The sequence below is a fragment of the Brassica oleracea genome, chromosome C4 (assembly GCF_000695525.1).
Source record: "Brassica oleracea var. oleracea cultivar TO1000 chromosome C4, BOL, whole genome shotgun sequence".
Classification (NCBI taxonomy): domain Eukaryota; kingdom Viridiplantae; phylum Streptophyta; class Magnoliopsida; order Brassicales; family Brassicaceae; genus Brassica; species Brassica oleracea.
In genome coordinates this window covers 10,852,882-10,864,220 of record NC_027751.1, presented here as the reverse complement: position 1 = coordinate 10,864,220, position 11,339 = coordinate 10,852,882, and the positions used below count along the sequence as shown (strand labels likewise).

Here is an 11,339-nt window from a genome sequence, read left to right as displayed (position 1 = left end):
CCCGAAACGTGAGAACTACAACCCTAGTTGATATCCTTACAATTTTCTCGTTGTCACTCTCTTACTTAAAACCCTAATTCCTTGATATCTCCTCTTAGAAAGCGCATCACTTTCTTAGATTACCACTCTCCTTATATACCACAGCGTGTGAAGATTTTTGGAAATCTTCTTTCCATATCTTTCTCCATTTCCCATAATCATTTGGATCATGATCTCGTATCCTCTAAGTCACTAAACCGGCCATCTCATCCATCAGTAATCTGAACCGGACAACATCTCGAACCGGCTTCAATTCAACACATCATCTTGACTCTACAGAAGTCACATTCACAAATTGGAAATTCCAATTCACAAAGCGTTGTCTAAGGAACCGTCTTCCTGATAAATTGAACCTCAAGCCACACATAGTTTGTAAAACATACTAGGCCCATATTCATGGAAATAATTACGGCGCCGTTTCAGTCTCTTTTGGGCTGACTATGAAAACATCGTTTTGTCGCAAAACAAAAATAGTTTATTACAATAGTCAGACAAATGTTAGGAGCACTCGTGTCATCTTCATCGTCCACATTCTTATCTTCTTCACTTGGCAAGTCTTCTTCTTCGCTCTCTAGATCCTCGGTTCCTGCGTTTTCTCGCTTATCAGTCCGATCAATGGCCGATTCAGCTTTCAAGAAAATCCAAATCCAAAGAGATGACACTGTAAGCTTCCCTTTCTCTGTCTCCGCATGACTTCTTGACCTACTTTGCGCCTTGTGTGGTGTTGTGTTTCTGTTTCTTATGAACATAAGGTTTGAGCATGGCTAGTTGTCTATATATGCTTCTTCTTTAGGCAACAAAACTTTATACAATCTTCATCCCTTTTATCATTCATCTTTATGTGTGATATAATGGTTAGACGTTCGATGCGTATGTGGTTGGTAAAGATGATGCGCCCGGGATTGTTGTGATTCAAGAATGGTGGGGTGTTGAAGTTGAGATCAAGAACCACGCTATTAAAATCTCACAGCTTGACCCTGGTTTCAAAGCCCTTATACCTGAGTGAGTCTCTCTTGCATTGCAAGATTCAGCTATATATTAAAATCTCACTACCTTTTTTCTCGGTGTAGCTTATATAGAGGAAAGGTGGGTCTTGATGCTGCAGAGGCAAAGCATTTAATGGATGGCCTTGACTGGCCAGGTGCTGTCAAGGATATCAGCGCTTCTGTTAATTGGCTTAAAGCTAACGGCTCCAAAAAGGTACGAGAATGCTTTAAAAAACGTTCTGTTAAAAGATTATAAAAATTCTAAAAATGTGGTGATAGGTTGGTGTGACTGGAATGTGCATGGGAGGTGCACTAGCTATAGCTAGCTCTGTTTTGATTCCAGAGGTTGATGCTGTTGTTGGATTCTATGGAACCCCTTCCTCCGAGCTTGCAGATCCAGCACAAGCCAAGGCTCCTATTCAGGCCCATTTTGGAGAGCTTGACCATATTGTTGGTTTCTCTGATGTCACGGTATATATTATATTATATACCATTAATTACAATTTACATCACATCTCAAAAAATAAATTGTCTAATGATTATTACAACCTTTTTCAGGCAGCAAGGAATCTCGAAGAGAAGCTTAAAGCTTCGGGAGTAGCACACGAGGTTCACATTTACCCGGGGAACGGGCACGCCTTCTTGAACAGGAGCCCCGAAGGAGTGAGCAGAAGGAAGAGTTTGGGAGATTCTGATGATGACGAGGCTGCGGTAGAGCTTGCTTGGTCTCGCTTCAACTCTTGGATGAAACACTACTTGGCTTAAGCTTTCCTTTCTCAGATAGTGTTCATGCAGGTCACGAAACATTGTGTGATGACCAAAGTAGTCTTGAATAAGGACATTGCTCTTAGGACTTTTTATCTGTATCAAAGAAAGTGGTTTGTATGTTTGTGTGGATGTGTGTTTGTATGATTATATTTCTAGAAACTATGAAATGATAGTGTATATGTAGTTAAACTTAATCACTACAAAGTATGTTAATACTGGCTTATATGTTACTGAATTATGAATCTTAATCATTGATCAAGGGAATAAGCCATCTCTTAGCTTTTATCTAAAGAAGTTAAGAACCGGTTATTAAATATCTCCGGTTCTTAGTTTTTTTAATTAAAAGTTAAGAGACAGGTTCTTATATTCCGATAAGAACCCAATTTAAGAACCCCCAATAATCATGCTCTAAGCTTAAGTAATTTTAGCTACTCTTGTGATATTAACAGGGAATGCGAAAATGATAGGATAACAGATTGCATTCCTTTCTTTATTTGATGTTATTATTAAAAATTGTACGAAAGATATTTGAATATACACTGACGAATTTATAAATTAAATTTGCACGTGTTTCAGCATGGATTTGTAAATTGTTTTTGTAAGCGAATATGAATAAGAGTTTAAATATATGAATAGAGATGGACACGCCTTATGATATAAGTTGAGGAGAGATATACTATTAAAATAAATTACACAATTACATTGATCATATATTAAAAATTTAGATTTTTTTTGTATATGTTGTATTTTGAATTTTTCAAAACAAGTATAAATTACTAAAACTGTTAAAAGTCTCACATAAACTTTTGTGATCAATGTTTAAATTATTTTCTAAAATAAGATACAATGATAATAAAATCAAATAAATAAATAATTTTATTTTAATAAGTGTTTATGTTAATATATATATATATACTTCATATCGTTTAAATTTAATTATATATCATATACGATAGATAAGATTGATTGTTTTGATTTATTTATTCTAAAATGATTGCGAATAAATAAAAGCGGTCATTTGATTTATATGTGCAAGCTAATTTATTACATAATAGTAACTGATTTCTTAGTTATTTAATATATAATTATTATTTAATATTTTATAATATGCAAAAAATATAAAATAAGTATTTATTCTGCACAAGGCGCAGATCTTAACCTAAGTATGTATCTCTTTAATAATTTTGAATCTTAAACATTTTCTAAATCTCAGGCCAAAATAAAAGAAAGAAATGAGAATAAACTCAAAAATCAATATTTATATCGAACAATAACCAAAATGACACAAAAAAAAAGAGAAAACTATCGAAGATAGATAGGATTGATAGGTGAACGTAAACTTCTCATAACCATAATTAAATTTTAAATTGCTAAATCATGATATAAAACCGAGCTGGCATAGTTTCATTGTAACCAAATAGTAGGCATGAGATTCTTCGACCTAAACGTTAGGTTTTCATGCGATAAATAATTATTTGACCTACAATATTTTTAAAAATGAGATCAGTTCATTAGTAAACAAATTATGTAATTAACAAAAAAAGTTTTAAAAAATTGTTTAAGAGCCAAATATATTAATTCGATCAATAATATAAATTTTTTTTATACGATATTTCTTAAATAATTTTCATATAAATTTACCCTACGCAAGGTGCAGGTCTAATCCTAGTACTATTGTTAAGAGAAACAGCTATGCAAAGATGCAACACCGTCAACATGCCCAAAACATGGGCATATACCACATGCCGCTTCAATCAAACTAGATCAACTGAATCTCTTTAGTCAAATTATGATAAATATTTTTTGTTATTTGGAAAATTTATTTAGTACTATAAATCTTTAGTATTTTTATGAAATTTTGCAATTGATTCATCAGTCTAGTTCCGCAGTTCTGAAATTCTACCATTAAAAAAACATAACGTAAATTAAAATTATAGAGTAACTTTAGAGTAAGAACCACGTTTCCATGATAAAACAAATTAGATCTTGTTCTGATATTTCTTACTGAAGTGTAGTGTCGGATAACGACTTTAAGCGCTTAACACTCTCAAGCTTTGTTCACATTTTCTCACCGTATAAGAATACGTCATGAACGTCTGCCCAAATATCTTTTCTTTTCTATTACATGCCGACAAATGATCCATTAATGTCAAAGCAACCGACAAAATCGAGATAAGCAAAACTAGTATTTTTAGTAGAAACCCATAAAACGTGCATGAGTAAAGGAACCCACGCGATCCACGGTCAACAGCAAAAGAGCCACCAAAAAGGCCAATCAAAAACATACACAACGGCAAAAAAAGAGAATATATGTTGAAAATTCGACCAGTAGATTCATCGATCAAGCACAGATTACAACTATGGAGAGCCGTGCTCTTGTAAAAGGGAAAGTATTTATAATATCCGCATTGGTAATTATAATAAAAATCTTTCAAAAAATGATAATAAAAAAGTATGAGAAAATAATAAAAATTTGATTTTTTAGCAAAAAATCTTATTTGAAAAACTGAAAAGGTCAAAAGACTCTCAAACCACCTGTTCTCTTCTTATTGATAGATTTTTTTTCATTTTAAATTTTAATTATATAAATTAAATTATTTTAAAATGTTTTTTGGGGTAAAATGCTAATACCTTAATGTTGAAATATCAATCATAAAGTTTGGATGATATCTGCATCGTGGATGGTTCATGTACTTTCACAACACAATGCAGTGGTTGTGGTTGGGTTTGGATGAATAGCTTGGGAAAGATTCAACTTATGGAGATGCGGAACTTAAGAAGGCGAGAAACTGCTTTACATTTTGAAGTGGAAGCACTGCAATGTGCAATGGAGAGTATGATTTAATATTCGTCATGTCAGAGTTTTGGGATGGATTGTAAGAATCTGATCGCGATGATAAATGAGTATCATGCATGGCCAAGTTTTGCATTAGAATTAGAGGCGATAAAGACGCTGCAGATTTGTTATCTTATATTCCAAGAGCACAAAATTGAGAATCAGACTCTTTAACTAAGTCTACAAGATCTTTCCATAGAGAGATTTGTTAATTGGTTGTTCTATTCTGGTCTGGTTATCTAGACCACTTAAAATTTGAGTAATATAATAACCGTTTGTTCGTTGTAAAACAAATGAATTCACCAAATGCTACCCCTTACTTTTAACCAGCGTCTAATGTTAATTTTACTCATGTACATGATATTAATCATGAGTCTATGACTTATGAGTAAACTTATTTATATATGGATTTGACTGTTCATATATCTTTTTCTATATATTTTAGCCTTTTCTTAAATTTTTAATCATAAAAGATTCAAAGTATCTACCGTTTTAGTTGTTATAAACACAGCCAAAACAAAGTTCATGAAGAGATCATTATAAAAGGGTAAAAAACTAAAAACCAAACCTATTAGAAATGTAGAAACTCCTCTACCAAATTCTGGAAATAAGGAAAACAACGTTAATCGCCATAGAAGTCCACGACCATCAATCAAACCTATTAGAAAGGTAGCGTGCATTGGATGCTTATCCTGATAAAGTTTCCTAGTAGTATATATTCATGTTACTTCTACTAAAAACAAGAACTTCAAGAATTTTTTGTTTTTGTAGGGACATAATATTTTATTTTACTTTGTTGATTAATCTATGTCAAGAAAATCAAAACGATATCTACACTGACACCAAGAGAGTACTATATTGTGCTAAAATTGATTTTTTTAATCATTGGAGATGATTGCTTTGTCTTTTCATTGGCTGGATGTCTTATTCTGCGGATAAATAAATTAATTAAAAGGCTGTCTGAATAAAGTATTTTCACGGGTTTTGAGTACCGTCAATAACCAAATTGTTTGCAGTTAAACAAATAGTATTACTTTTATAAAAGCTTACCAGATTGAAATATATGGACCATATGAAATCGATTCACTATCCCAATTTTCTAATCCAAAAAGAAAATTTATTTGTCTGTTTTTTTCTCGAAAAGAGAGAAGGGAATATTAGTTCCTTATGTCTTACTCTTGATATCTAGAGTTTATATTTTGAAGCAACGAAGGAGGTCTACTTTGCGTTTCTCACGCATTATAGATTTGTCGTTAGTTTTGTTAATACATTGTTTTTTTTTTCTGGCTGAGACAAAATTTAAAACAATATCTTGCTTGATGAATTATAACATTACATTACAGAACTAATCAAATTCTTTTAGCAAAAAAAAAAACTAATCAAATTCCATGCAGAATTTTATCAATTATATCACATGTTTGTAAACAACAGTAGCTTAAATCAGAAACTCATAGTCTAGAACTCTCGATGTATGGCTCTTGGTGTTAAACCACCAGATGTTGTAGGCATAAGTGCTTCCTTTTGTTTTTCTGACTTTTTTTTGTGTATTAACTTTTGTTGCCTCTCCATCTTTTTGGTATAGCTTTATAGTGAGATACTAATAAAATCGAGTAGGTTGTTGCTTGAAGTAGCCGTTCTTGCCCTTCAACATTCATCCTTGTTTTCATGACATGTGTTACATACACGCATTAGTTTTACACATTTCCGTTTTTATATGTTTTGTGTCTATATCTTACGAATGTGCTGGAAAAGCTTATGAAACAACAGGAAAACTATACTTAATTATTCGGAAATAAAGATAAAAGTGCGAGGAGCGGAGCGATCATGTCAAAGTTTAAGGTTCTGACGGGTCCAAACGCATCACTTGCGGTTGCAGGAGTTTGTGGATGCGTATAGTTGCGGTTTCTAGCGGTTTATGATATTTGTACGACTGGTTCTGCGGTTAGAAATTGTTGCGTTTGCGGAATACTTATGACATTTTTAACTACCAAATACAACAGCGGTTAAATAATAAATTAACAATATTTACATTTTATATAATTATAAAAATAACAAAAACCATGATACTATAATAAATATAAAAATTATATTTAGGAAGTTATAGTTTAAAATTTTTAAAAATACTTTTATTTAAAAATTTTATAATATTAATTAAAATATAATTAGTATTTTTATAATTCCAATTTAAATTTTTTATTGAATATTTTTATTTTTGTATTTATATTGTTTTTTTTAAAAAAAATTATCCTCCCGCAACCGCAAACGCTAGTTGGAACCAACTTTTGAATTTATGAGGTTTATAGCGGTTTTAAATTTTTTAAAAATTTTAGTATTAATTAAAATTTTAAAATTAATTTTTTTTAGTATTAATTAAAAAAATTATAGTTTTAAAATTTTAAAAATTATAAAAATATTTTATTTTAAAATTTTATATTATTAATTAAAATATAATAGATATATTTTAGTATTTTTATAATTCCAATTTAAAATTTTTATTGAATATTTTTATTTTTGTATTTATATTTTTTTTTTAAAAAAAAATTATCCTCCCGCAACCGCAAACGCTAGTTGGAACCATCTTTTAAATTTATGAGGTTTAAAGCGGTTTAAAACGGTTTAGAGCGGTTTGAGTGATTGTTACAAAACGCCAACAACCGCTACCAACGACAAAAGCTGTGTTTGCGGGTGGTAGCGGGAAACGAGTCATACCCTAAATCAAATTTTCGCCGAAATGTGAGTTAGGTTTTAAAATATATATATATGATATTTTTACACAACGAAGTTTTGACACACACCTGTACTTATAAGCGTTTTGCACTGTTTTGACTTAAATCTTTATTTTATACGATGATTTTTTTAAAAAATTAACCTCGTCGATACGAATATACGATGAAGTTTTGACACCCAACTCTGCTAGCTTGCCCTTTTTTCAAAAAAGAAAAAAAAACTTTGCTAGCTTTATGACGTTTCAAATTTCAGAGAGAATTTGTATGATACGACGTATTAAACTTTAATTCAAGCCACTAGAGTTTTTTTTATAAAATGCAAATTATTCGTAAGCTGATAATGAAATAGCTATTTGCAGTGCAAATAACGAAAGAAAAGTAAGGAAAGAAAATCATTATTAGCCTATTTAGTCGTGGTTCTATATGTGAACTTGACTTTAATTTGAATGTAAGTTGTAAGTTAGAACCATAAAACAGACCTAATCATAATTAAAATTGATTATTTATTTCTTAAACTCAACCGATAATGGTAGTTAAACCCACCGCTCACTTTCGTTTATTTTCTTTCAAAGGGGTTACCGATTTTACTAAGGAAGCTTCTTCATCTATTTTTATTGTTATCTGGTATTATTGTCAGAATATTTGTTTAACGAACGTCTATAATCTATATGATAAAAAGTTGACTATAAGATAGAAAACAAATATATAGATTAACACTATAGTCTTGGTCTCCGGTGATATCCCAAATCTTTGCAGTGATTTTGTTTAGAAAAATAAATATTTATAGTACACAACTAGCAAATAATTATTTCCGAAAGAACAGAGCCTGAAATGATAATATGGGTTGCATCTGTTTGTAAGTGTGAAGACATATTTAAACAATTAACACATTGAAATCTTGTTTATATTCTGGCATGAACAAAAAATTAACAAGCAGAATCAAATAAGAAACCAAGGTAATAGACCAAGAGAAGACTCACAATTTGTACAATAATGTAACAAAATATTTTTTTTAAGAAATTAAATAGATATGCTGAAAATATAAGACGATCACGAAGTGTAACGACAAAGCTCCAAGTGTGCAGATGATCGATCAAAATCTACCAAAGTGCCTAGCTTCTCCTCTCCACAAGTTTTTTTTTCTTCCCAAACTCATAAGAAACCACATATCAAAATAATACTAATTCTTAGTTAAAAAATAAAATAAATATAATACTAATTCTTTCTTTACGCAAATAACGAAAGAGAGAAAACAAATAAACGTTAGGCCAATAGTAAACACCACGTAGCTTCTAAACACCGCGGACACGTAGCTCGAGAGAGATACGGAACTACGGTCGGAGCAGAAACTAAAAGCTTCTTTAACCACACAGAGATTGACACGTCATAGTTTCTAGAGACTGTAATCTAAGAAATACCACGTCACCATACCCAACGAACTTGCGTTAGATACGTTCCACTGCCACGTCACATGCCAATTGATATTTTACTCACGTTTCTCAAACCTCTCTTCTTTTGGTGCTCTTGAAACTTCACACATTCAAATTTCAACACATTTTCTTCTTATTTTGGTTACTTTAAAAGTTAAATCAAATCAAATCAAATCAGAACAGGTTTTCATTTGGTTATCAACTTTTAAAAGAAATTCACGTGTACACACAAGAACATATTTACGTTATTATATTCATAATAATAAGCGTTGGTAGATAAACTCGATGTTACCAAAAGTATACACTATCTAATCCACCCATTATATATAAGCCTTGTGTTGAATAGCAGCAGAGTGTAGAAAAGCAAAACTATACAAAACAAATACAAACTTTTTTTTATAACTCTTAAGTTTTCTCTAGTCTTGTCCAAATGGAATGGACTAGAGGAAGAATCCTAGGCCGTGGCTCAACAGCCACCGTCTACGCCGCAACACGTCACAACTCAAACGAAATCCTCGCCGTCAAATCCTCCGAGCTTCACCGATCAGAGTTCCTGAAAAGAGAGGCCAAGATCCTCTCGTCGTTGAGTTCTCCCTATGTGATCGGATACAGAGGATCAGAGACCAAGAGAGAGTCAAACGGCGTCGTCACGTATAACCTTTTGATGGAGTACGCACCTTACGGAACGTTGACCGACGCGGCGGCGAAGAACGGAGGCGGGCTCGAGGAAGCTACGATCGTGAAGTACACGCGAGATATACTGCGAGGGTTGGAGTATATTCACTCGCGGGGAGTCGCGCATTGCGATGTGAAGGGGAGCAACGTGGTTGTTGGGGAGAAGGGTGAGGCCAAGATTGCGGATTTCGGGTGTGCGAAACGGGTCGACCCGGAAGTTGACTCGGAAGCGGTGATGGGAACGCCGGCGTTTATGGCTCCGGAGGTGGCGCGTGGGGAGAAGCAGGGGAGGAAGAGTGATATATGGGCGGTTGGATGTACGGTGATTGAGATGGCCACTGAGTCTCCGCCGTGGACGGAGGCGAGTTCGGGTGAGAGTCCGGTTTCAGTTCTTTATCGGGTCGGGTATTCCGGTGAGGCTCCGGAGCTTCCTTGTTTGCTTACCGAAGAAGCGAAGGACTTCTTGGAGAAGTGTTTCAAGAGAGAAGCGAAAGAGAGATGGACGGCAACACAACTTCTAAACCATCCTTTTTTGATAACTAAACCAAACACTGAACCGGTTTCCGGTTTTGTTTCGAGCTCACCGACAAGTGTGATAGATCAAACGTTTTGGTCATCGGTGGATGAGGAAGAAGAAACAGAGGAATTACAGGAGGATCCGAGAAATCTTGACCGTTCAAACATGTGGGCTTGTCATTCGGAGAGGATCGGACGGTTAAGATGTGTTGGTGGGTTGGATGGGTCCAGATTGGATATGGAAGGTGGGGGCTGGATCACGGTGAGGGTGAGTTGTGAAGGAACAATGATTGGTGGGTCGCATGAGGAAAATATATTGGAGGTGGGGGGACTGTAAATGGATTTGGGTGTCATTTGTGTGAACTGTAGAAAGTATAGGGGGTTGATATTAGTGAAGATCTCCAATTTAGATCAATGTAGTAGCTTGTTAGTCTCCGAATATTCGACTGATCGCATGTATATAATTGAATCACCATTTTTCAGAAACCAAATCCAATTCATCTAAGTTTGCAAAAAAATGTTGATTCATATGGAGTTTCAAGGTTGGTTGGCCTGCATTGGAGAAAATGTTGAACTATTGTTAGTTGTTACATTGAAATCTTGTTATCCCACGTTTTATGACTGTTTCTAGTTGACTACTCAGTTTTAGACGTGAGAATTACTTTTAATTGTAAGCTTTTAAGAATGTCTCAAATGTCTTCTTTGTCAACTATAGCTTCGAATGGTAACGTCCGGAATAACTGCGGTTCTAATAATAACGAAAACGTATATGTTTAGAGAGTTTTATTATTATTAACTGTGCTGCGGACAAAAACGTTACCATTCGGAACCTATGTAAGACATTAATGAAAGTTGTGGCTTGGATGATATGATGTCAGTTCTAGAAAACAATGCGTGGATCCAAATTCAACTATTTTATACTTTGTATGGGAAAGTAAGACGTGAAGGAAAGAAGAAAGCTTCCAAACACACTTCAAATAATTGTTGTGATTATGTAAATTTGTATTAAGTTTCATTCAAGAATCTTCTGATCTTCTAAAGACTAAAACATTATTACAACAACAATCTTGGTGAAGATAAGGTTAATTAATGAGAAATAATAGATGAAGATAAGAATACTTTGCTTGCAAGGTAAGTTCATGTCTGGAGAGTTATCTTTTTATCTTAGAAGGTGAATAACGAATCTTCTGTTTTGTGGTTATGACTCTTTTTTGTATAAAGTCATAAATAACCATAAATAGTATGGTCACTTCCCACACGAATGCTTAACTTCGAAGACGGTGGTGAGCATTCTCCTTTTGTTTTCTAATTGATTCGGCTAGCTTATATGTCTTGGTATTAACTTATTGAATTATTCTCGCAA

At 33.4% G+C, this 11,339-nt stretch overlaps 2 protein-coding genes across 2 annotated transcripts; both read left to right on the top strand.

The window, feature by feature from the left end:
- Nucleotides 1–462: 462 nt before the first annotated feature.
- On the top strand, nucleotides 463–2,008 carry LOC106339318 (protein usf). The gene is made up of 5 exons (XM_013778108.1): nucleotides 463–702; nucleotides 899–1,041; nucleotides 1,110–1,239; nucleotides 1,305–1,496; nucleotides 1,584–2,008. The coding sequence occupies exons 1-5, from the start codon at nucleotides 535–537 to the stop codon at nucleotides 1,788–1,790; spliced, it is 840 nt and encodes a 279-aa protein (XP_013633562.1). The 5' UTR covers nucleotides 463–534; the 3' UTR covers nucleotides 1,791–2,008.
- A 7,075-nt stretch (nucleotides 2,009–9,083) lies between these two features.
- Nucleotides 9,084–10,580, top strand: LOC106339687 (mitogen-activated protein kinase kinase kinase 3). Its single transcript, XM_013778542.1, has one exon. The coding sequence runs from the start codon at nucleotides 9,216–9,218 to the stop codon at nucleotides 10,311–10,313; it is 1,098 nt and encodes a 365-aa protein (XP_013633996.1). The 5' UTR covers nucleotides 9,084–9,215; the 3' UTR covers nucleotides 10,314–10,580.
- The last annotated feature ends 759 nt before the right edge of the window (nucleotides 10,581–11,339 follow it).

Excerpts from the sequence above, each read along its gene's own strand:
- LOC106339687 (XM_013778542.1), top strand. The coding sequence starts at position 9,216 with ATGGAATGGACTAGAGGAAGAATCCTAGGCCGTGGCTCAACAGCCACC.
- LOC106339318 (XM_013778108.1), top strand. The coding sequence starts at position 535 with ATGTTAGGAGCACTCGTGTCATCTTCATCGTCCACATTCTTATCTTCT. Across the intron at positions 1,240-1,304 it reads AAGCTAACGGCTCCAAAAAG|GTTGGTGTGACTGGAATGTG; the intron begins GTACGAGAATGC and ends ATGTGGTGATAG. Across the intron at positions 1,497-1,583 it reads TTGGTTTCTCTGATGTCACG|GCAGCAAGGAATCTCGAAGA; the intron begins GTATATATTATA and ends AACCTTTTTCAG.